Here is a 26,908-nt window from a genome sequence, read left to right on the forward strand (position 1 = left end):
GGCCAAAAACTTAGCAAATCTACGCTGAACAGATTCAAGGAGACCAACATGATTCTGATAGAGCGGGTTCCATATAATGCAGCCAAACTCCAGTTTTGATCTCACAAAGCAACAGATAAGCAGTTTTAATGTAGACTCCAAAGTAAAACTCTGAGAACTTCTAATTATGAACCCAGGCCTTCTCAGGGCTGACTTGACTATGTTATTGAACTGTGGAACGAATTTAAATTCAGAGTCAAAGGTTATACCAAGATCAGTAATATGCTCTAATCTACTCAAAATAGTATCATTAATAAAGTAATTAAAATTTAAGGGTGTTTTTGATCTAGAGTAACTGACCACACTACACTTAGCCGCATTCAAGCCTAACCTGTTAACAGCGCACCATACCTCCAATGTATTTAGACAGTTCTGAAGAAAACACAATCCTCCAAACCATATACATTTAAATATAGCTTCAAATCATCGGCAAAAGCCAGCCTATGACAAGTGAGTGACTCAATCAAGTCATTTATAAAAAAACTAAACAGGAGCGGACCCAGGTTCGAGCCTTGTGGCACACCCGACGTTACTTACATAAATAAATTAAATAATCTCCCTGAAAAACCATACTGAGTTAATTTATGCAGCAAAATATAGTGATCTATCCGATCAAAGGCTTTTTGGAAGTCGGTATAAATAACATCGACTTGAGTATTAACATCAAGTGATTCACAGATGTGGCTAGACAGACAGGATAACTTAGTAACACAAGATCGCCCGCTAAAAAATCCATGCTGGTCTACAGAGATGAGTTCTTTTGCGTGACTAAATAGCGACCGATTCAGGATAATTTCGAAAATTTTTGAGAAGTTACAGAGTAATGAGATTGGCCTGTAGTTCACAATTTGATCAGAGTCCCCAGCTTTTAAAATAGGTATTATTTTAGCAGTCTTCCAAATTTCAGGAATTTGTTCTGTTGACAGTATTAAGTTGGAAATGTAGGTCAGCGGATCAGCCAGGACACCAATGCAATCTTTAACCAACAAGCTAGGCACACCGTCTACACCAGATGTTAACTTATTTTTGAGTTTTTTACTGGCCAAAATAATCTGGGAAGCATCAACGTTGGAAATGTCAAAGTGGGGCACATTATCAGGCGTCGACGAATGGTTAATGAAATTTGATTGTATAAATGCCTCACCAAATAACAGTGCAAAAGCATCAACTATGTCTTGTGGGTCTTTAATTACCACGTCATCGGGTAGCCTGATCATACCAGGAATCCTGGTGCCAGCCTTCTTAGAACCAATAAAATTCCAAAAGCTAGATGGGTCCAAAGAAATATTCCTTTCGGTGTTTGATATATACAACTTATATTCATTGCGTATTTGTAGTTTGATAAGGCGTCTAAGAGAATGGAATTTATTTTGAAAGAACGGAGAATTATACATTTTAAAGTCCTTGAAAGCCTTTTCTTTCCTATAAATGTTCCTAATCAATTCTCGAGAATAATAATTTGGAAATCTTCTTTTACGTTGCTGCTTAAGAGGAATGTGTGCGGCAAATATGCCATAGGGCTCCACATGCATCATTAACGTTAGAGGATAAATACACAGTAGACCAGTCAGCTTCAAGGATCGAGTCATAAAGGAGATGGAAGTTGGCCTTTCTAAATTAAAAGAATGAGATAAGTTTTTATTAAGCTAAAAATTATGGACACGTTGGCCTGAGACGGTAAAATCAATTTTCAGTGCAGGGTGATGCAAATCCTCCAAGACAAAAGGCACGTCACTACGCGAAACAGTACAGGTGAAGTTAGATAAAACAAGATCCAATAGTCTGTTATTATAGTTTAGGATGTGATTACACTGAACAAGATTAAAAGTGTTAGCAAAATTATTCACAGCAATAGACTTTTGACTAACATGATTACTTGTAGGTGAGTTAATAGAGAAATCAGACACGTTAAAATCGCCCACTATTATTACATTATGGTTTAGCGTTGATATTAAAAGTGTAAACTGATCCAGAAATTGCTCGAAAATTACAGATTTGATAGATGGTGGGATGTACAAAACAATCATGTAAAATATCTGTAACCTAATAGTAAATTTACAGCCAACAACATCGATAGAGGTCGCAATACTGTTGCAAAAATCAGACAAACTAATTTTTTCAGACACAATGGTTTTAGAAACTCCACAGAGAACTCCGCCACCTCGTGTGGCAATTACGGATTCAAATTTTCGGTCCGACCGGTAAACATCATAAGTCTTTGGAAATATTTCACCACTAGATATCTCTGGCCTCAACCATGTCTCGGTGATGCATATGGTGTGAAAATCCTGAGCAATGGCGGCAAGAAAAAAAGTCTCGGTTTTAGTGTTAAGACCACGAACATTTTGATAAAAACAAGTTAAGTGGGCATCACTAGCATGTGAAAATAAAGGCGAATCTAGTTTTTTGCTACAATTCTGGGGGAACCATTGATGTATCTTATATAAAGATTATTTTCTCCTTCCTCTTTGCGTCGCTTTAACTCCGATCTGGCTGCCATAAGCTCATTGCGCTGCCGAGGCGTCATGTCTGTCTCGATGAAGAATTTACCGACAGTCTTCAATTTGTTCTTCAAAACAAGCCTAACATCGTCTGTACCACCAAGGATCACCCTAACAGCCTGCCACCCGTTACGATTCGGCTTACTAACAGCCAGCACATTGACGGTAGTTTCGCTGTATGCTGATGATCTGGCAGTAATTATTAAGGGTAAAAATGTCACTTCCATGGTGAATAAAATAAATAATGCCCTAGAGCGCATACACTTATTTCTCAGTGAACATAACCTATCTGTCTCTTATAAAAAAAGCGAGGCAATTTGGTTTACTAGAGGGAGGAGAAGCAATGCCCTACCATCTATACAATTCAACAATTCAATTATTTAATATAAACGACAGGTAAAATATCTGGGTGTAATTCTACATGAAAACCTGAAATGGGCACCTCATATTATTAATATTACTAATAAGGCCAAAAAATCATTAAATGTCCTAAGAGCACTTTGTGGGGTATGGTGGGGTGCTGACCCAAAAACCCTTCTAATTGTCTTCTTTGCTTTAGTGCAATCCCATCTGAATTTTGGATCAATTTTTTTCAAGCCTTGTTCAAACACTGCACTCAATAGATTAAATGTGGTTTTTTATGAAGGCTTACGTATATGTCTGGGATGTATGCGTTCTACCCCTAAGGTTGCACTTTTGGCAGAAGCATCTGTCATGGATCTAGAACACAGAAGAAAGATAATTGCCCTTAAATTCATTTCTAAAATCCTATCTATAACAAATCACCCGACTATACAAATATTAAATAATATCCGAATGAAAGTAATCCAGAGACCAGAATTCTGGAATGGGAACAAAATGCCATATTTAGTGGAAGCATTACAATCGTATAGGCCACATCTAAAATCAATTTATAGAGGTCTAATTTTTCCCTGTTATGAGATTGACTTTCCTATTCTTTGCGAAACTTTAAAACCCATAAATCTTAACTGTAAAAAAGGGGATGGTATATCTAAAAACATATTTGCGGCAGAATCCAACAAATTAAAAGCCCAATATACATTTATTTTTTCCGATGCATCAAAAAAATGTGAAAGGGTGGGGTTTGGCATATCCATCCCCTCTTTGAATTATAAATTCTCACAAAGACTCCCCAACAATTTAAGTATATATAAAGCAGAAATAATTGCAATATATGATGCCATTAAAACTGCTATTAACCAAAAAATTAAAAATGCAATAGTCTTTTCAGATTCAAAGGGAGCCATAACAAAACTCTGCAACCCTTCCTTTGCAGCTAATTCCGCACATTGGGTTTTGTCTACAAAAAGGCTGATTGTCACAACTAACAAAAATGATTATAACATCAAATTATCCTGGATTCCAGGACACTCTGGTATAACCGGAAATACGGAGGCAGATACTCTGGCCAAGATTGGGACAGACTTAAATATTCCTAGAAAAATGTTATATGACATAAAAGATATTTTTAATCCTCTTAAGCAAGAAATTTCAAATGTCTTCAAAAATAAATGGAAAGCTTTGGTTACAACGAAACATCACGGCTATGCCGGGGTTCAATCTACTTTTAACAGTAAAAAATGGTACGCCGATTTGACCTATAGGGATAGAAAACACGTTACAACAATAATTAGAATGCGCACAGGTCATTGCCTGACTAACGCCCATCTATATAAGATTAAAATGAAAGATAGCCCTTATTGCGACTGCGGTATGTTTGATGACCTAAACCACATATTTTTTGAATGCCCTATTAATAATATACCCGATCTAGACTTGTATAAAATCTTTTTATTGAAAAAGAAAATATCACCATTATCCATAACTCAAATTCTGTCTGCCCCCGACGACGAAACAATAGAAATAATCATGCGATTTATAAACATCAATAAGATTAAACTTTGAAGCTCAACTATCCAATACCCCTCTTGTATCCTACAATCCCGCTTGTTTTAGTGCTTGGTGTGGTCCCTCATTCCTTTTGTTGTAATACTAACGTTTTCCTCCCGTATTATAGCCACAAACCATAAAGACAAAGTTATAGTCACAAGCTAAACAGAACGAGCAAAGTTGTAATATAAGAAGATATTTCGGAGATTCCTGCGTGGTCCAGAGCCAGACAAAGAAGGAGTCTCCCCCAAATCGGGCTGGCAATTGCCTTGCAGCAAAGCCATCAACTAAACAAGACAAGACAAGACATAACCTAGAAGGATGACACCATTGACACCTAACTCGCCTGTGACATTTGATTGTTTTTTTCGAATATATGTGATGCCCTTCAGACTTCTTTATCATTTTTCAGCAAAAAGGAGAGTTTTAATCTTAATATTAATTTAAAAAACGCCGTGAAACCACACAAAACATCCTTTTAATACTGATACTATACGAAAGGTGCATCAGCCAAAACTGAACAACGAGCGCAGTTACCTAATACCTCTAAATCTACAGCGTTACCGCTGTGTGTATAAATTTGGTGATTTAAAGAATCCAAATCAAAAATATTAATTATTATTAGTGTTTAGGGTAAATATAGTGTACAAAATCGTTTTGGTTATTTAACAAGTTTCACGCTTTCTTTTGCTTGATAATAAAGAATGCAACTCATCTTCTGCTAACTATAATAATTTATTATATCACTTTATTTTCTTCTGTTAAAATTGAGTAATCACTGTTCCCTGTGTAGATATTGCGCTCAATCCAAAGCAGCCAATGTTTATTCTAGTGTATTCAATGTTCTAAGTTCTTATACTACTTCTATGTATACTTCTACTACAGTTAAGTTGTTTATTGATGTTTATTTTTGTCTTTAAAGGATCGGGGGCTGTAGCAATGGGCCACTTTGACGGTACAGCCACCGACGAGGCCGTTTGCTCAATGATCCAAAGAGTCCAGGAATTGGCCGGTTATCCCGAGGGAAGAATCGAGGTTCAACTGGTGGGCGGCTACAGCGATCCCAATCGCTATTCGGAAGAGCTCTTTTTCAAACTGATGAACTCTTTTCACAAGCACCCGGTCGAAATTGACTTGACATTGGCCTGTGTCGGTCCATTGAATACAACTATCCGAGGCGGCATCCCTTGGCCCCTGATTTATGGGATCGGGGTGAACGTAAAAACCGGTAAGGACTCTAGAATTTAATTAAATGCGATGTGATTCATAATTAAAGCGGCTTTTAGGCGAAATATTTCCGGCGACTTTTCCAGACAAGGGCCCGGACTCCTTATTAAGATCGGCGAGGATTTTTAACGGCTCACCTGAAGTTATCGATATTTACGATTGTAGCATGGGGCTCTTAAGGATAGGGCCTTTCAACTATAAACCTTTAAGGGGAGTCGATTTGTGGCTGGAGCAAGACGATGAGTTTATATTAAGGTGAGTTAAGGGGATTGTTCGCCTATAAATTCCTGTTTCTTGGATGACTTTTTTATTTTACAATATTTATTAATGCGGTTTTCACTAATGAAATGTAAATATTTTTTCAAGAGTTGATAGTTTTATAATTTCTAAAATTTTGATTTTTTATTTAAAAAGATAAATAGAAAAATCTTTCCATACGTCTCTAGATACATCGATCTTAGAAACATTATATTAAAAAACCATTTCAAAAAAATTAATAATAAACCTTTGAGAATGGAAATACAAAATTCAGGTATTTTTCTTACAATTTCTTGAAAAGTTTAGTATCATTTGGCAACAACGCACGGCCGGGCTAGTGTGAATCAAATCAAAAAACGCTTGTATCGGTATCGGCTACTGGTCAACAGCAATTCAATATTATGTAAAATTGAAATGTAGAATTTTAAACGTTTATATTGAGAGTAATTAATCGGGAGTTCACTTAGAAGTATTTTATTGCGAAGGTGTTCCAATATTAAGTTTTTTATGTTTATTTTTTTAAAATGCGAAAAGACGGAAAGTCAAAAATTTATTATTCTAAACGAAAAAGTAGGAAGCCAAAAAAGGATCAGTTAGGCCTAAACTGAATGGCTGCAAATATGGAGTAAGAAGTACTATTTATATATAAATGAAAATAAATGATTCATTTTGGAAAGAAAATATTAAAGATTTTTTATTTTAAATGTCTACTGTTTGAAACCATAGATCCTAGGCATAATAGAGGCATGGAAATTCTAAACCCGTCTAGAGTTGTCCGAAATTTCAATTTTTCTCAACTATACATTTTTCAGTTTTTGATAATTACGTACAAGATGCCCCTTCACTAGGAGTAGTTGACAGTTTTTAAATGAAAGCTCTATCTTTAATAGCAAAAAAGTTATGCAAGATTTTCGATCTAATAAAACACATGTTAATGGTAAAAAACCGAAATTTCAATTTTTCTCAAAAACTATAAATTTTTCAATTTTGATAATTACGTACAAGATGCCCCTTGGCTAGGAGTACTTGACAGTTTTTAAATGAAAGCTCTATCTTTAATAGCAAAAAAGTTATGCAAAATTTTCGATCTAATAAAATACATGTTAATGGTAAAAAACCAAAATTTCAATTTTTCTCAAAAACTATAAATTTTTCAGTTTTGATAATTACGTACAAGATGCCCCTTCACTAGGAGTAGTTGACAGTTTTTAAATGAAAGCTCTATCTTTAATAGCAAAAAAGTTATGCAAAATTTTCGATCTAATGAAATACATGTTAATGGTAAAAAACCGAAATTTCAATTTTTCTCAAAAACTATAAATTTTTCAATTTTGATAATTACGTACAAGATGCCCCTTGGCTAGGAGTACTTGACAGTTTTTAAATGAAAGCTCTATCTTTAATAGCAAAAAAGTTATGCAAAATTTTCGGTCTAATAAAATACATGTTAATGGTAAAAAACGAAATTTCAATTTTTCTCAAAAACTATAAATTTTTCAGTTTTGATAATCACGTACAAGATGTCTCTTCACTAGGAGTACTTGACAGTTTTTAAGTGAAAGCTCTATCTTTAATAGCAAAAAAGTTATGCAAAATTTTCGATCTAATGAAATACATGTTAATGGTAAAAAACCAAAATTTAAATTTTTCTCAAAAACTATAAATTTTTCACTTTTGATAATTACGTACAAGATGCCCCTTCACTAGGAGTACTTGACAGTTTTTAAGTGAAAGCTCTATCTTTAATAGCAAAAAAGTTATGCAAAATTTTCGATCTAATAAAATACATGTTAATAGTAAAAAACCGAAATTTCAATTTTTCTCAAAAACTATAAATTTTTCAGTTTTGATAATTACGTACAAGATGCCCCTTCACTAGGAGTACTTGACAGTTTTTAAATGAAAGCTCTATCTTTAATAGCAAAAAAGTTATGCAAAATTTTCGATCTAATAAAATACATGTTAATGGTAAAAAACCGAAATTTCAATTTTTCTCAAAAACTATAAATTTTTCAGTTTTGATAATTACGCACAAGATGCCCCTTGGCTAGGAGTACTTGACAGTTTTTAAATGAAAGCTCTATCTTTAATAGCAAAAAAGTTATGCAAAATTTTCGATCTAATAAAATACATGTTAATCGTAAAAAACCGAAATTTCAATTTTTCTCAAAAACTATAAATTTTTTAGTTTTGATAATTACGCACAAGATGCCCCTTGGCTAGGAGTACTTGACAGTTTTTAAATGAAAGCTCTATCTTTAATAACAAAAAAGTTATGCAAAATTTTCGATCTAATAAAATACATGTTAATGGTAAAAAACCGAAATTTCAAGTTTTCTCAAAAACTATAAATTTTTCAGTTTTGATAATTACGTACAAGATGCCCCTTGGCTAGGAGTACTTGACAGTTTTTAAATGAAAGCTCTATCTTTAATAGCAAAAAAGTTATGCAAAATTTTCGATCTAATAAAATACATGTTAATGGTAAAAAACCGAAATTTCAATTTTTCTCAAAAACTATAAATTTTTCAGTTTTGATAATTACGTACAAGATGCCCCTTGGCTAGGAGTACTTGACAGTTTTTAAATGAAAGCTCTATCTTTAATAGCAAAAAAGTTATGCAAAATTTTCGATCTAATAAAATACATGTTAATGGTAAAAAACCGAAATTTCAATTTTTCTCAAAAACTATAAATTTTTCAGTTTTGATAATTACGTACAAGATGCCCCTTGGCTAGGAGTACTTGACAGTTTTTAAATGAAAGCTCTATCTTTAATAGCAAAAAAGTTATGCAAAATTTTCGATCTAATAAAATACATGTTAATGGTAAAAAACCAAAATTTCAATTTTTCTTAAAAACTATAAATTTTTCAGTTTTGATAATTACGTACAAGATGCCCCTTCACTAGGAGTACTTGACAGTTTTTAAATGAAAGCTCTATCTTTAATAGCAAAAAAGTTATGCAAAATTTTCGATCTAATAAAATACATGTTAATGGTAAAAAACCGAAATTTCAATTTTTCTCAAAAACTATAAATTTTTCAGTTTTGATAATTACGTACAAGATGCCCCTTCACTAGAAGTATTTGACAGTTTTTAAATAAAAGCTCTATCTTTAATAGCAAAAAAGTTATCCAAAATTTTCGATCTAATAAAATACATGTTAATGGTAAAAACCGAAATTTCAATTTTTCTTAAAAACTATAAATTTTTCAGTTTTGATAATTACGTACAAGATGCCCCTTCACTAGGAGTACTTGACAGTTTTTAAATGAAAGCTCTATCTTTAATAGCAAAAAAGTTATGCAAAATTTTCGATCTAATAAAATACATGTTAATGGTAAAAAACCGAAATTTCAATTTTTCTTAAAAACTATAAATTTTTCAGTTTTGATAATTACGTACAAGATGCCCCTTCACTAGGAGTACTTGACAGTTTTTAAATGAAAGCTCTATCTTTAATAGCAAAAAAGTTATGCAAAATTTTCGATCTAATAAAATACATGTTAATGGTAAAAAACCGAAATTTCAATTTTTCTCAAAAACTATAAATTTTTCAGTTTTGATAATCACGTACAAGATGCCCCTTCACTAGGAGTACTTGACAGTTTTTAAATGAAAGCTCTATCTTTAATAGCAAAAAAGTTATGCAAAAAATACATGTTAATGGTAAAAAACCGAAATTTCAATTTTTCTCAAAAACTATAAATTTTTCAGTTTTGATAATTACGTACAAGATGCCCCTTCACTAGGAGTACTTGACAGTTTTTAAATGAAAGCTCTATCTTTAATAGCAATAAAGTTTTGCAAAATTTTCGATCTAATAAAATACATGTTAATGGTAAAAAACCGAAATTTCAATTTTTCTCAAAAACTATAAATTTTTCAGTTTTGATAATCACGTACAAGATGCCCCTTCACTAGGAGTACTTGACAGTTTTTAAATGAAAGCTCTATCTTTAATAGCAAAAAAGTTTTGCAAAATTTTCGATCTAATAAAATACATGTTAATGGTAAAAAACCGAAATTTCAATTTTTCTCAAAAACTATAAATTTTTCAGTTTTGATAATCACGTACAAGATGCCCCTTCACTAGAAGTATTTGACAGTTTTTAAATGAAAGCTCTATCTTTAATAGCAAAAAAGTTATGCAAAATTTTCGATCTAATAAAATACATGTTAATGGTAAAAAACCGAAATTTCAATTTTTCTCAAAAACTATAAATTTTTCAGTTTTGATAATCACGTACAAGATGCCCCTTCACTAGGAGTACTTGACAGTTTTTAAATGAAAGCTCTATCTTTAATAGCAAAAAAGTTATGCAAAAAATACATGTTAATGGTAAAAAACCGAAATTTCAATTTTTCTCAAAAACTATAAATTTTTCAGTGTTGATAATTACGTACAAGATGCCCCTTCACTAGAAGTATTTGACAGTTTTTAAATGAGAGCTCTATCTTTAATAGCAAAAAAGTTATGCAAAATTTTCGATCTAATAAAATACATGTTAATGGTAAAAAACCGAAATTTCAATTTTTCTCAAAAACTATAAATTTTTCAGTTTTGATAATTACGTACAAGATGCCCCTTCACTAGAAGTACTTGACAGTTTTTAAATGAAAGCTCTATCTTTAATAGCAAAAAATTATGCAAAATTTTCGATCTAATAAAATACATGTTAATGGTAAAAAACCGAAATTTCAATTTTTCTCAAAAACTATAAATTTTTCAGTTTTGATAATTAGGTACAAGATGCTCCATCGTTATAGGCTCCATGTAAAAATACAGATTGACATCGACATTTAGGAAGGAAAAAAAATAAGGATGTCAAAATCAAATAAACAATAAATAATCATGTCACTTAGAGGTCTGTTCGTCTTAATCAGAGTGAAATCGGATCATTGATTTTTAGTTTATCGTGTTAAACAAAGTAATAGTCAAAATGGTGTATATACCCTACAAGAAAGAATAGAAATAGCGGAATTATTTTTTTCTAACAATCAAAATACATTTCGAACAAATCATTATCGACAATTTTTTTTTCGATCTATAAGGTTGCTTCTACCCTTTTTTGACGGGAGTCACTCACATGTCTCTAACTTATTATTTATATCTTAATTACTAAAAACTGTTTGAGGCACATATATTTGAAAGTGAGACAAAATTCCTACATTGTTATTTAATCATATTTCTTTTCTGCTTCTGTAAGCTTCATAAAAGTATAAATGTAACTAGAATTAAGAAAAGGTTGTCGAATTGTCATTTGTTAGTCGAATTGCTGTTGTACTGAATAAATATATTTTGTTTAAATTAGTTTTTCGAACCGTAAAGAAAACTAAGCGCTTGCAAACTAAAAAATGCACGAATCTCTGGTGACATTGACCCGTCTGCTTCGCTTTAGAGATGCGTTGTTGCCAAACGCTCACCTTCACGATAAAGCGCGTTAAATCCATTTCGGGCAAAGTCACCTGCTGATGATTGCTCTTATTAAGGGACAAGTTCGAATGAGATTAAAAAGGAAAAAATGGTTTTTAGGCATTTATCGACATCTCCGGACGTGGAACTGCCCCATTTCGTAGAGGAGATGCGCGCCACCTTGAGTTACATTCGCGAACATCCGTTTCCCGCTGTGACCGTTTTCGGGGACAATCGGCCCCATTTTTTCAGAAGGGATGAACATTCAGGGCTGTGGACCCCGGCCATTTTTTAGTAGGTGAATTTTTAATTTAATTGTTTATGATGATGGCCAGTTCATGCGAATTATTGATGTATGAAGTGGTTTATTTGCCATGTTTTTTATCACTTTATTTTTTATACAATTGGGAGGTTTTGTTATATAGTATGTTGTCTTGTTTTTTAAATTTAGGCGAGTTTATAGGTATTTTGAACGTTGAGATTTCCTGTAAACAATTTTAGATTTACGGATTTTTAGCAGTTTCTTAAAAAAAAAATATAAAAATCCCTCAACAACTTTTTGAGTTACACATCGAAAATTCCATTTTTAGCTTCCTAGGTCCACTTTTTGCAAATCTGAGTATAACTCAGAAAGTTCTTGAGCTACAAGAATCCTTCATATATGAAAATGTTCCTTAGGGATTGACTCAACTTTGAGTGAAAACCTTCATAAAATGCCTGGAATAGTTTTTGACTTATGAATAGAAATGAGATATTTATGGAAAAATGTGCTATAAACCAAAAGTGCTGTAGCTCAGTTATTTTTGCACCTAAATAAATGTTTTGTACAGGAAAATCATCTTCAGGGATCCCTCTACGGTTTTTTAAAAGAAATATAAAAATCCCTTAATAACTCTTTGAATTACACTCAAAATTCTCTTACTATACCATGATAAATCTCATTCCTAAGTTCCATTTTTAGTCTCCTACTTTTTGCTAAGTATAACTCAGAAAATTTAAGAATTCTTTATATATGAAATTGTTCCTTAGGAACTGGCTTAACTTTCAGTAAAAATCTTATTAAAATATCTGAAATAGAGTTATCATGGAGAGAAATGATATATTTATGGAAAAAAAGTGCTATAAACCAAAAATGCTATATCTCATCTCATTTTGTATCTAAAAAAGTTTTTTGTACAGGAAATTTTTCCTCAGAGATCTCCCTACAATTTATTAAAAAAAATATAAAAATCCCTTAACAACTTTCTAAGTTACACTCAAATTTGTCTCAATATTTACCAAGTTAAATATCACTCCTAAAATTCTATTTTTAGTCTCCTAGATCCACCTTTTGCAAATCTAGGTGTAACTTTTGAGTGAAAACCTCATTAAAATGCCTAGAATTGGTTTTGACTTATCATGGATAGAAGTTAGATGTTTATTGAAAAAAGTTCTGTAGCTCAGTTGTTTTTGCACCTAAAAAAATGTTTGGTACAGGCAACTTCAGGGAACCCTCTTAAATTTCTTGAGGAAAATATGAAAATCTCTTAACAACCTTTTGAGTTAAGGTAAATAACCAATTATTGACAGTACAAGGGGGGGTGTTTCATGAAAATCATGATAAATATTTTTTATATAATATTTTGCAGTAAAATTTTGCTACAACATATAATTTAATGTTTCCTTTAAGCAATTAATACAACGAAACGCTTTAAGAATATAAATATGCGTTTCCAAAAATTTTAAAAATCAGTTTTGTTAAAATACGTGTTATTGATATCCAAAAAAACCAATGATAGACAGCCAGTAGTAGACACTAATAAAAGGCCAGTTAAAAGTACTGTGATATTGTATATTTTGGAAATATATTACAAAAGCTTCATTTAAACATACTGAAATACAAACATCTATGCACATGCATACAATGACATGCATTGGCCCTGATATATTATTTTGTTTTAGTACTTAAGCTTCAAAAACATCCACAAGTGATTTGAATTCATATTTAATTCGCTCACCAGAAGATAATAAATCAGGGGTAGGCAACACTATTTTTTTTTATATATGACACATCATTTTCATCAGACACAAACATTTTTTTGTCTCCACCCAAAGATTTCATTAACATTACCCTAATGTCATCATTGTCAACTAGTTCCTGCACAATACAAACATATCGGTATGTAGTGCTCTTTCTTTTGCCGCCAAGAAAATTCACTGAAATAAAATTTCCTATTTGAATGTCTCCGGTAGAAACTTGGCAAAATGATTTGTTTGGATCTTTAAAGGGGTCTACATCATCCGAACTATTTCCACTTTCTATCCATTATTCTTCCTCACCATCTTGTGGCTTCTCTTTCTTCTTTAAAAGTTTCTGTTCCCTTTCAAATTTCCTTTTTTCTTTTTCTTCTATTTTTTCGTTTTCTTTTTTGGCGTGATACCTTCGCCATGCGTCAGAGGTGACAACAGATGGAATTTTTTCCTTCATTTTCCTTTTTTTTGTTTGAGGTTTTGGGTCGGGCCAAAATAACTCCTTCTTAAAAGGAGTTGGAACATTTGATGCATCAAGGGTTTGAAAGGAGGTGCTTGGCTGGTCATGAGTGTTATTATAAGATGTGCTCGGCTGATCAGCAGTTATTCTTGTTGGAGTGCAAAGATCTTCGGCAATAGAAGCAGGAGCAAGATTAGTGGGATAATGGCTAAATCGATTATCTGCAACTGAGTCCATGGCCCCTTTTTCATTTGTTACTTCTGCATGTTGAATATCTGAACATGTTTCTAGTGTCCAATTTTTCCAAATTTCGAATAAATGCTTATCTTCCACTGGACCATCCCAAGAATGTTGGTTTAAGGAGTTCCTGAATGTAGTTAGCTTCTCTTGGTCAATCCTGCTTTCAAAATTTTTCAAGGCAAGCAGGGACTTATCTTTTGTAGCGTTTGAAGCCATAGCAGGGACTACAGGAACGTCACTTGAATCGTAATTTTTGGCAGAAATTTTACTAAAATGTACAGTTTCAACATTAAAGGGGCATAAACCTAAAGATTTAAAACCATTTTGAATGGTTTCTGGTTTAATGTGTTCCAGGGCCTTTTTAAACACACCTCCAAAGTGCATCTTCTGAAGCCTATTGCCAAAGTTCTCCATCCTCCAATTCTGTACCTCATTTCTGTCGGCTAATTTAAGGGGCCTAAATACTGCAATGTCCATAGGCTGAAGGATGTGTGTAGAATTGGGATATAAAGCTATCAACTCAACGCCATTATCACTGCAGAATGTTGATAAGTGGCGAGTTAAGTGGGACAGATGGCCATCTACAAAAAAGAGAACAGGTTCTTGAATCCTCTGTTTTATGAGCCATGGATTGAATATATTGGTGATATATTCATAAAAATTGCTTGAACACATCCACCCATTTTCGGATGTACCCAATGCCCAATCTTTAGGCACAGTTGAAGTTATGGCAGATGGAATTCGCTCATAGGCCAAAACTATCATCGGCGGTGCAATATTACCAGCTGCATTAGCTGTTACCAGTACAGTTAAGTTTTCTTTATCATCTCCTGCTGCACGATAAATGTTTTTGTCTCCTTTTTTTGCTAACTTTTCCTTCTTTGGGTGAGAGGTAAAACGCGCTTTCGTCTGCATTGAATACCTTTTTGGGGTCATCAGTTACTTGATAGAGATCATGGGACGTTACTCCTTTATTTCCTGAAACCATCTATGAATTTGTCCTGAAGTTACACTTTCTCTGGATGTTGTCAAATTCTATTGATATTCTTTGTGAAATTTCCGGATGTCTCCTCAAAAATAGCAGAAACCATTTGTCGCTAGGACGATTATTGTTAGTAAGCGATTTTGCCCGTTCTGAATGACTCATGATTTTTTGAACTGAATCTAAAAGCTGCATTTTTGAAACGGGAAAATGTCTTTCAGATAGTTCAATAATCCATTTAACCAATGGGCCCGTTCTCGATTTTTTTTTTATTTTACAAATCGAAAGAAAAACACCTATAAAGTAAATTTCCAAATTTTTAGATTTTTATTCTTACTTTTAACCCCTTAAAAAAATTAACAAAGTTGCTCCACGCGAAAACGGGGCGGAGCTTCGGGTGACGTCACGATGCAGCAGATGAGAGGGTGCGACCGCGCCGCGGTATCGGGAGACGGCCAGAAACAGTGGAAATCGAATTAAAAAACGTGTTTGTTTAGTCTGTTGCGAGTATTCGTGTGGTGTTTTCTGTTCTGTAATTTTTTTTAATTTAATTTCTGGTGTACCATGACTGACAAAAAAACTACGAGGAAATATTGTATTGTACCTGAGTGTCCTAATACCTCAAAAAATGCCCCTGAGAAACTATTTATAAACGTGCCTTCTGATCCTACAGCTAGGAAGGTTTGGCAAAAAGCTATGCGTCGAGAAATTTTTGTTTCTGGTAAATCACACGTTTATTGTTGTGAGGATCATTTTGATGTAAGTTAAAGTTTGCGATGATAACGCAGAATAAAAAATATTTTATATCTTTAACCTCTTTTAGGTAAAAGAAAACATAGAAAATTATATGTATTTAAAAACTATGAAAAAAGGTAATATTCTTATTAAGCCAAATGTAGTACCGAGATTTTTTGATTGCCAAAAAAGTCGAGTAACAGCACATAAAGCGAAACAGTCGAAGTTTTTACAAAAAAAAGAACAGCGGTCTTTGATTCATAGTTTACTACTTCCTGGGACTTCTGCTGAAATCTAGGATGTTGAGCAAGAAGATAACGTGACAAGCGAAACAGAACCGAAACAAAAAGATGTAGGCATTCAAGTTTTATTTAAGGTAGAAAGTCGCAGCAAGGGAATTCAATGTATGCCAGATGATTTGGTGCCAGTGGAAAAAGAGAAGAAAAAAAGAAAATGTGCATTTAAGCAAAATGATTCGAAGATAATGCGGTTTGCTGAAAAAAATAATTCTATCTCTATTTCCACTAGCGGCTCTACGTCCACATTTAGCTTGTCACAGCTAAGTATGTCGGATTCTGACAATACGCAATATATGGAGAATATGGACTTTTCAGAAGAAATACGAAAAAGATCTACGTTTTTAATAGAAAGAAATCCAAAACTTTATATAGGTATTCCTAGCCATTCATTGTTTATTGTAAATATTCTAGCGCAAAAATGTAAATTAGATAGATTAGATATTTTTTTAACTTTCAAAAAGATAAAACTAAATTTATCCTATAGAATATTAGCTGACGATTTTGGCATACAAGTTGCTAGGGTATGTAATATTATTCAAAAAAACTATACCTTTATTAGCAGGTTACCTTTATCCATTTGTGCAATTTAAATCATTAAATGATGTCCAAGAAAAACTTCCTATTCCCTTTAGGCATAGATATAAAAATGTTCAATGTATTATTGACTGTTTTGAAATATCGATACAAAAACCAAGCAACCCAATACTACAGTCTCTTTCATGGTCAGAATATAAAGGTTGTAACACTATGAAATATTTAATAGCATGTACACCAAATGGTTTTATTTCTTACATTTCTAGTGGCTTTGGTGGTAGAACTACTGATAAAATGATAGTTGAAGAATCAACTTTTTTGGCAAAATTAGATCCAGGGGCTCAAGTAATGGCCGACAGAGGGTTTAAGCATCTCGAAAATCAACTTTTAGCCAATAATAATCAACTGGTTAGACCACCATCTGTTTCATCAAGTCAAAAAAGTTCGAAGAATGAAGTTACAGAATGAAAAAGAATTGCAAGCTTAAAAATACATGTTGAACGAGTGATTTCTCGAATAAGGGAATTTTCCATTCTTCAGCCTCATGCTAGTGTTCATTTAAGTTTAGTTAAATATTTAGATTTAGTAGTGCAAATAGTTTGTGGAATTATTAATTTACAAGATTATTTAGTGAAATAAGTACACAGAGTAATATTTTACATTATTTTATTAAAAATGTTTTCCAACCAAAATTTATTCAGTTGTTTTATTACAGATTTCACAAGTTTTTCATCAAAATCACAATGTTTAATTGTAATTTTTTTTGATTTTTCAAAATCGGGATGTGAGATGACAAAAATTACATGCGCTCTATTACTAAGATACATTTGTATCTGAATTTGATACAAGTATTTTTTCTTAATATTTCCGTTGGAATCTATGTAATTTAAACATGATTTTTCGGTTGTTGGACTTTTAATTTCAACTACAGATGTACTATTTATAGCATCAGGAGAGACACCTATTAGAGGATTTTCTTGAGAAAGAAATATACCTGCTTTCGAGAATTTTTGCCCCATTTGGTTTTCCAATACTTTTAAAATGTCACTTTCCAGATTTAATCCCCTCTTCATTGCTTTTGTTTGAAAAAGTTTTGCCCCTAAAATGCTTTCGACTAAACATCCATCTAAAACTCGACAGCTGGTCACAGCATAAGCCTTTGATGCAGTAATTCGCCCATATCTCATTTCCTGCCAAATATTGCTCTCACTCTGTTTTCTAGTATCTTTTTCTACATCTAAAATTAACTGATTTTTCATTTTTGTTTTAATAAATTCAACAAAGCATGTTGAGCTTATTTCTGCTTGTAAGGAATTTTTGTATGAAATTGCTAAGCTATGGATTGAAAGATCCGAATATTTATCAATGTTTTCATATCGCATTAAGGTATTTTCAATTTTCTGCCTTTTAGCTGTATATATATATTCTTGTAGTACCGAATCATTATACACCGCTTTAATTTCTTTTCCAAAATCAGATGATGAAATAAATTTTTTTGTTATCGGAGCAGATGATAACTTTGACTTTTTCCTATAACATACTTTTTCTGTTGGAGAAGGTTCTTCACTACGTCGATGCAACCACATCAAAAATGCTACTTCATGTTTACATCCTCCTTCTGACGCTGCACAGCCCTGACATTTTGCTTCCACTACTTCTTTTTCATTAGTGTTAATAACACAGAACACGTCGTAATTTTTTGACTTTATTTATGTTCTGGCGTAATTTTAGCTTTTAGTTCACAAAGTACTCCTTGCTGTTTGACTTGTACATATCCAATGGCATTATCTTTTCTACCAGACCTGAAATTAATGGTTTTCCTATCAAATCGGAAGATTTAGTTTAAATAAATAAATAAATAAATAAATATTATTGTCTTTATTAGTACCAAAAATGTACATAGGCGAAGTCTAGCCAAAGCTAATCTACCTAACCCAATACACTTATTACAAAATAAATTATTTTAAATACGTAGATAGCAATTTAATAAATTATCCAAAAAGAAATAATTATAATAATAACAATAAATAAATATAGTTTAAAAAAACACGCTTTTAGAGCATATCAAACTAAAAAGTAAAAAATAATTTTTAATCTAAGCTGAAAACAATAATAAACGGAAAATACTAGTAAAAAGCGTGAAAAAAGCGTGGGGCGCTTTGTGCCATATTTTTTTTTCATATATCGAGCAACCCACTCTTTTTTCACATTAATACTAGTATTTATGTGAAAAAAGCGCAGTATAGTCGCCAGCGCCAAACTTTCCAAGTTATTTTGTTATCTTACTTAAAATGAGACGCCCGGTACCTATCACTCTTTACTCTATTATTTTTACCTATTACTATAGTGGTATATTATACCTATAACTTGACTACTTACCTTATCAATTTTATTCCACGCATTTCTGAACTTATAAAGTCTTTATTTTTATTAAAATAATCCAGCACCATGAACATATCTACTTCTGGCAAATTCCCAGAATCTGCCTTTATGAAGCCTCTTTCGACTGAAAACATTGCACAAAACTCCACTAATCAAAACAATAGTTTAACTAATAATAATAGTGTTTTATTACATTCAGGCATCAAACAAAATAGACCCTTTTTTATAGCGGCGAACTAGATAATAACATCAAAAACACTGAAATGTCCGACTCAAATGCGTTCGGGGTCGGCCGCCCGCAAAGAGCTGCTGCGGCGTGACGTCAAAAATGGAGGGAGCGGCTTTTACGGATATTCAATATTTAACGTCGAATATCTAAAGATTGGATATACATAGAAAGCTGAAATTTTTACAGTTTACTTAGGATGTTAAGTGTTGTTGAATTCTATGAAAAAAATTGCGAAAAAAAAAAGTCGGCAACAAGCCCATTCCGGGATTCCTCATGCTTGCTAAGTATTGTTGAGGGCCCCATGGTACAAACAACTTCAGACTTTCCTTGCATCTTATGAAGTAGGGTTGTCCGTGGAACATGGTGGTTTCGAGCAGCCACTGCAACTGGTACACCATTTCTTACTTCCGCCAGTGCAGCTGTCATTTGGTCAGAGGTATAATTTCTTCTAGGCGAAGGACTTAAATATATTTAGTTTTGGCTCATCCAAATATTGTCATCATTAAACCAGTAATTGACACTGTTGTTCCTACTTTGTTTGAAAAAAATGAAATATTGGCAACATTGTTTTGATACGTATTTCACAGTCAAAATGTGATTGGTCAAAATGATTAAAAACCAATAGTTGACAGTTGTGTCCATAACTGATGGAAGGAATATTCCTTGAAACCAGTTATTGACACCTCCATTTTCTTGTTCAACAAATAAATATGGGGAGATTTTTTAATTCATTTTATCTACTTTTAACTTTTTAAACAAAAATAAACCACGGAAAATAACAATACATACTAATGCTAAATTTTTAAAATGGGTCACAAAAAAGTACTTACCTTATTTTTTACACTAAGGAGCACAAAAAACACCAAAAATTTGGAACACGGGTTTACAACATGAACTGACCAGAAAACTCTGGAAATATGTTCAAGGTTGTCAGATTCACAGAGGATTGCATAGGTTTCACATTTAATATGAAATTCAAATGCGTTTTCTTATTTTAGGGAAAATTGTAGAATGGTGTCAATGATTGGTGAAATGTCAATAACTGGTTGTTTACCTTACTGTCAAAATTGTCTGTATATAATGTTAAATCTAACTCCTAACATTTTTAGCATTTTGAGGCTTTTTTTGGCCTGCTTGAGGACCTGATTTAAGGCTTATTGAAAGAACTTCCTTAACGCATCTCTTCCGGGCATTTGGAATCAAGCATTTTCCTCAAGATATTCATAGAAATCATGGTTTCGACTCTAGACAAGTTAAACATAATTCAAAAATACATTCTTAAAATTAGGTAGATCTTCAATACAACTAGGTGCTTAGTGAGACTCTATGTGATGTTTATGTTAATTTTGATCTTATATAAATAAATGTACAAAAAGGGTCCCTGGAGTTTTTGAGGATGCATTGATGGATAAATTCCCTTTTTTTTTCAGCTGGAATTGTTTATAACTCATTGGGAGACATTTCTTGGCATAACCTCGAAACCATACAAGATAATTTCACCATTATTTTGCTCTGATGTAAAGAGTTTCCTGAGGATCAATTACTTATATATTAAATTGTTCCTTCGAAATTGCCCCAATTTTGAGTGAAAACCTTATTATAAGCTTGGAATAGTTTTTGAGTTATCATGAGTAGAAGTGAGAATTTAATGAGAAAAAGTGCTATGAACCATTACTGCTGTAGCTGCTAGTTAGTTTTGCACCTAAAATACTGTCTTGTACAGGAAACTCATCCTCAGGAAACCCTCTACAGTTTCTTAAAAAAATATATAAAAATCCCCTTTTGAATTACGCTCAAAATTACTAGATCAAACGAACTTACCTGAAGTGAAGTTCGATCTTAATTATATGAGTCCTCGTCGAAGTAAATAAGAACACTATAGTCTCCCTGACTCTACCGAATACCACAAATTTAAAAGCAACGCAAAAAATTCGCCCCAATACAAGGGCACCCCGACACCCGCCCGCTCGGTCTATGCAACTCATTCTTTAAAGATCTCGCTGAAAATTATAGTAGTTAAGAAAAGAAGGGGGTTAATTTAAATTACAAAGGGAAGGGTGGGTCTTATTTACTTCGACGAGGACTCATATAATTAAGATCGAACTTCACTTCAGGTAAGTTCGTTTGATCTAGTAATTATATTTCGTCCTCGTCTCGTAAATAAGAACACTATGTAGATGTTTAAAGAAGAAAACTTAACTTCATAATTTTCAGCACTGAATTGTAAGTCGCTGTTTTTTAAAAGCATTTATTTGTCAATGAGGAAACACACAAAAAAAACAAAAAATAAATTCTAAATTAACGAACAAAAAATATTGCATAAGTACTTACATATCTTATATACTTAATTAGTAATAAATTTTTTGATACACAAATATCGGGATCAGTCGTATAAAAAGGTAAACAAATGACGGGTTGAAGCCTATTCGGGCCGGAAGTTTTTAATCTTCCATCAATCTGAATTTTTACTCCGTGATCAGAAAACTGTATATTTTTTAAATCAATTAAAGATAAGGTCTGCACCCTCTGTCCTGAGCTGAGTGCTAGTAGCATAGCCAATTTTGATGTAAGAAGTTCCAAGGAAATGTTTTTAATTTCTAATGTTTTTAAATAACTCAAAACCATAGCTGGGTCCCAAGTATTTGTGTACCTTGGTTTATTTGGCCTTAACTGAAAAATACCTTTAAAAAACCTTTTAACCCTAAAATCCTGTGCCAATTCCGGACCTAAAACTAAATCTAAGGCTGATCTGTGAGAATTAAGGGTTCCATAAGATACACCCTTCTCAAATTCAAGTTGAAGGAATTCTATAACTATTGGTACCGATGCAGAAAAAAAAATCTACTTGTACCACAGAAATGCCACCATAACTTTAAGCCCGTATTGTACTGCTTTAAGGTAGATTCTGTTAATGATGCTATGCATACCTCTAAAGCAGAACCTGGGACTCCTCGTGACTCTAATGCTTGCCGGATAAAAATCCGGCAACCAGGGTAAGTTGTGCCCATATGGAGTGTGGTGTTGACCTATTAACGGGTAAAAGTCAATTTATATTAGGTGGAAGAAAAACTGGAGGATGTCTTTGAAGAGAAGTGAAAATAGGATACCATAGTTGTGTAGGCCAATATGGGGCAATTACGATACCCTCTGCCTTATCTTGAATAATTTTCTGTAACACCCGAAGAATAAGGGAAAAAGGAGGGAAAGCATAGAATTTTAGGCGTTCCCAACTTTACAAAAGTAAAGGCATCCACCCAGAAAGCCTCAGGGTCACGATGCCAGGATACAAATTTAGAACATTTTTTGTTGAGCCTGCTCGTAAAAAGGTCTATATTTGGAGCATCAAAAAAGCAAAGAATCTCTTCATAATATTTGTTATTTAATTCCCATTCAGTTACTAAATTTACCTTCCGAGACTGTTCATCTGCAATTATATTATCTTTTGAGTTAATATATAAAGCAAATATGTACATTTTTCTTTCTTCACACCAATGCCAGATATCAAAAAAAAAGCTTATTTAACTTAGGGTACTGGATACCCCCCATTCTATTAATATAGGCAATGGCGGTTGTATTATCAATCCGCAATAAAATATTATGACCACGAAGGTCGTTGACAAAACACTTTAATGCGAAAAAGACTGCCTTTAATAATTCCAGATAATTTATATGCTCCTTCTCTTCCTCTAAAGACCAGAAACCATTACTTTTCATATCCCTACAACAGGCACCCCAACCAGTTGAAAAAATTTCCAAATAAAATGAATCTCTTCTTATAGAATTTGAGCCATGTGGGATATTACACAACCACCACCTAAGGTCATTATGAAGGATGGTAGTAATATTCATATATTTATCATAATTTCCACCAGATCGCCTTAAGGACAAAAACTTCTCTCTTTCAAACAATTTTGTATGTGCCCAACTATAACAAATACCTGGGCATACAGAAACTATCTTCCCAACAAATTATGCAAAAAAGCGAATAGTGCATTTCTTGCTAGTTGCCCAAATTTTGTTTGATTAAATTTAAAAGAACTGGTTTCTTATCTTGAGGAAGAGAAACGGTCATATCTACAGAATTATAGTTAAAAACCCAGATAACGACGTAGCTGTGAGGGCATTAACACACTGTTTTCGTAATTTATAATGAATCCAAATTGCTCAAGAACTGAAATTGTAGTTTTAACATTTTTGGAACATTTTTCAAATGATTCCCCAAATAACCAAAAATCATCTAAATATATAACTGAAAGGAAACCTCTAGCTCTAAAAATAGAAATTATTGGTTTCATAAGCTTGGTAAATATGTATGGTGCGCAGTTAAGGCCAAAGGGCATACAATTATATTCAAAAAGTTTTCCTGAGAACTTAAACCTTAAATATTTTTAAAATTTTTTATCAATAGGTAATAGAAAATATGCATTCTCTAAATCAAGGGTACACATGTATGCATTTTTTTGCACAATATTGCATACTGTCCGCCTATCTTCTAATTTAAAATGTTTTGTTCTAATAAAAACATTCAAAGATTTTAAATTTAAAATAAGACGGCTAGATCCATCAGGCTTAGGTACTAAAAAGGTACTGGAAATAAATTCGCCCACAGTGTGATTAAACTCTTTAAAAGGCCATTAATGGAATTTTCAAGACATTTTTTCTCAGAAAGCGACCAAATCGGTTCTGAAGATTTAAATTTTTGAACTGGAGCTCTAATAAAGTCCGGTAATCCAAGATAAAATAATTTTTATCCGGGGTAATACCCGGCTGCCATTCGGTTAAAAAATATTTTAAGCGACCCAACTTATCTAATATCTTCGGCGACTGTCTTTGGTTCGAACATTCGATCTCGACTGACGTTCCTGCGCTTGTGCATTCGAGCCGCGCTGAAACAATCTTTGTCTCTGTTGGGATGATGATGGGGCTATGGCTGCACCCTGACGACGTCCACCCCGAGTGGTGTCCCTGCGTGTTGGTACGCGAGGTGGACGGTACAAGTTTAAAGATGCGCCTGATAATGGTTTTCTCGTAAAATAAGAACTGAAGGGCTTTAGATCCAAGGCAGTTCTTTTCACCTCCTTGCTAGCCTTGATACGTTTTCCCAGATTGCTGCCAAATAACCAGCCATCTACGGAGACATTGGTCAAGGTATCCTTTAGGTCTTTTCGTAAATTCAAGAGGAGTAGATCACGTCGAATGACTGAATATTTATGATGGAAATCCGCAAGCAATTTCCTGGTATCACTAACTTGCTCTATCCGTTTGAGGCTTACTTCCCTCCCCCCCCTTTCTGAAAGTAGTTCAGAAGTAAGTTGACCTAGGGCTGAGAGAGTAGAACCCATTTGATCCTGCAATCCTTGCAAGATTGGTGTCGCGACGCAGAACCTGCTCATTAATAGCCGACGCCACTTCAGAATTAAGGCGTGGACTTTTTAAAAGTGGACAATTTTCCACGGGTGGATATTTCCCTATTAATTTTTGATGGTTTTCTTCGCTTCAGCCCTTCTCCAATAATATATCCATCTGCTTGCCAGATCGCAGTGGATCTTGGAACCAAACAACTCCTGAATTGGCTCCTCATCTCCCAACAATACCAAAACTTCCTCATCTAGAGACGGGGTTGGAGGAAGATTTTCATCATTCGTCGAAATAATTTCTAAAAGGAAACATTTTGTATCAGAATATTTTGCCACAAATAATTGCCGGAAATGTAAAATATGCCATAATATTTCACAAGCCTTATATTCCAAAAACCAGAAAAGTAAAATATACCATAATATTATATTTTATAACCAAATCCTGTGTGAACAACTGTTATTGCTTGAACTTAAAAATAAAATATGCCATAATATTCTACAATTCACAGGAAGTTTTGTACACAGCTTTCAGGAAAATTAGGAATGTAAATACGCCATAATATTTTACAACTACCTAATTCTTTGAGCCAGTTACCATAATAATTCAAGAATACCATAAAGAGAAGTAGTAAGAAAACATTGTCCTATCAATTCTTTCCCCAAAAATATAAAACAACAATAAAGTATCCTTTTATTTACCTGCTAAACCGCCAATATCAAGGTCAGGGTCGACCCTTCTGGCCAACTCGGATAACGGTACATTATCAGAACTGTCTTCACTGTACTTACCCTTACCCCGCTCACCCAAACCTCTAGCGGGGCTAAAATTTGAAACTGAAGGCGTGGAATGGCGACGATTCCGAGACACACTCCTTTGTCGAGCCCGACGATATTTCGATTTTAAACGTTTTTTAAGTTTAGAAATTTTCCACTGTACATAATTATAGCTATCACTATCCGCCGAAAAACTATAACGTCTTTTATTGCGATTAACCGACATATTAAATTTATCTAATGAAATAACAAAAATTTTGACACTATGAAAGAAACACACGCGACGTAACTATTCGGCACGAGAACAAGGAATGAGTTGCATAGACCGAGCGGGCGGGTGTCGGGGTGCCCTTGTATTGGGGCGAATTTTTTGCGTTGCTTTTAAATTCGTGGTATTCGGTAGAGTCAGGGAGACTACATAGTGTTCTTATTTACGAGATGAGGACGAAATATAATTATCTATATATGTATACCAAATTAAATTTCCTTCGTAAATTTACATTTTTAGCCTTCTAGGTCCATCTTTCGCAAATCTGAGTGTAACTAATTTTTGAGCTGCAAGAATTCTTCGGGTATCAAAATACTCCTTGGATTTTTTTTAACTTTGAGCGAGAACCTCATTAAAATGCCTCAAATAATTTTTGAGTTACCATGAAGCGAAGTGAGATATTAAAGGGAAAAATTGCTATGAACCAAAACTGTTGCAGCTCACTTAGTTTTGCACCCAAAAAAATATTTCTCAGGAATCCCCGAATACTTTCTTAAAAGAAACATAAAAAACTTTCTACCATTTGTTGACTTACACTCAAATTTGTCTATAAAATTTCTACATTTCCATTTTTAGCCTCCTAGGTCCACCTTTTACAAACCTGAGTTTAACTCAAAAAGTTCTTGAGCTACAAGAATTATATATAATATATTAAAATGTTCCTTAAAAATTGCCTCAACTTCAGTAAAAATCTCATAAAACTCCCTCGAATACTTTTTAAGTTATAATCTATAATAGAAGTTAAATTTAAAAAAATTATTCCCAAACTGTCTGAAAACCTCTTAGTCTCCTAGACGATTTTTTTGCAAAAACTGCTTGAAAAATAAGAATAATCCGTTAATTAACTGAGATTTTTTATAGGAAATCTCAACTTGTTATCCTGTTTCTTGTTGCGACAAATATATAGTAGGGGTTGTGATAAATGTTGATATTGAACCCGGTGATCTAAGCGCGTAATTTATAAATAAAGTGGCAATAATCTCAGATATCCTGTATACAAGGACTGACCTTTCTATTAGAAAAAATCATATAGAATTTTATTACTATAATAATAAATATATTTTTACAAATAATAAATAGTAGTTACTAGAGCGTATATTTTTATCGAACGTTACGACTGGAAAGTGCTGTATATAAGGCTGATTTTTTGTTAGTTTTTAGTTATGTACTTGCGGAACTTATATACTTGCAAAGTTATTGTAAATAGAATTAATTAGTGTTATTTTAAATAATTCCAGTATGTTAAAAATCAATATATGATATTTTTATATTACGTGTTTATT

The 26,908-nt window shown here is 33.1% G+C and overlaps 1 protein-coding gene across 2 annotated transcripts in view; it reads left to right on the forward strand.

Moving 5' to 3' along the window:
- Positions 1 to 26,895, forward strand: part of LOC126747019 (protein N-terminal asparagine amidohydrolase-like) — a 33,894-nt gene extending 6,999 nt beyond the window's left edge. For both annotated transcript variants that reach the window (XM_050455497.1, XM_050455496.1), the window contains exons 4-6: positions 5,374 to 5,679; positions 5,738 to 5,933; positions 11,476 to 26,895. In XM_050455497.1, coding sequence (XP_050311454.1) covers positions 5,374 to 5,679; positions 5,738 to 5,933; positions 11,476 to 11,650 — 677 coding nt within the window. In that variant the 3' untranslated portion in view covers positions 11,651 to 26,895. The remainder of the gene's footprint in view (positions 1 to 5,373; positions 5,680 to 5,737; positions 5,934 to 11,475) is intronic.
- The last annotated feature ends 13 nt before the right edge of the window (positions 26,896 to 26,908 follow it).

Source organism: Anthonomus grandis, chromosome 18, assembly GCF_022605725.1.
Source record: "Anthonomus grandis grandis chromosome 18, icAntGran1.3, whole genome shotgun sequence".
In the NCBI taxonomy this organism is placed as follows: Eukaryota; Metazoa; Arthropoda; class Insecta; order Coleoptera; family Curculionidae; genus Anthonomus; species Anthonomus grandis.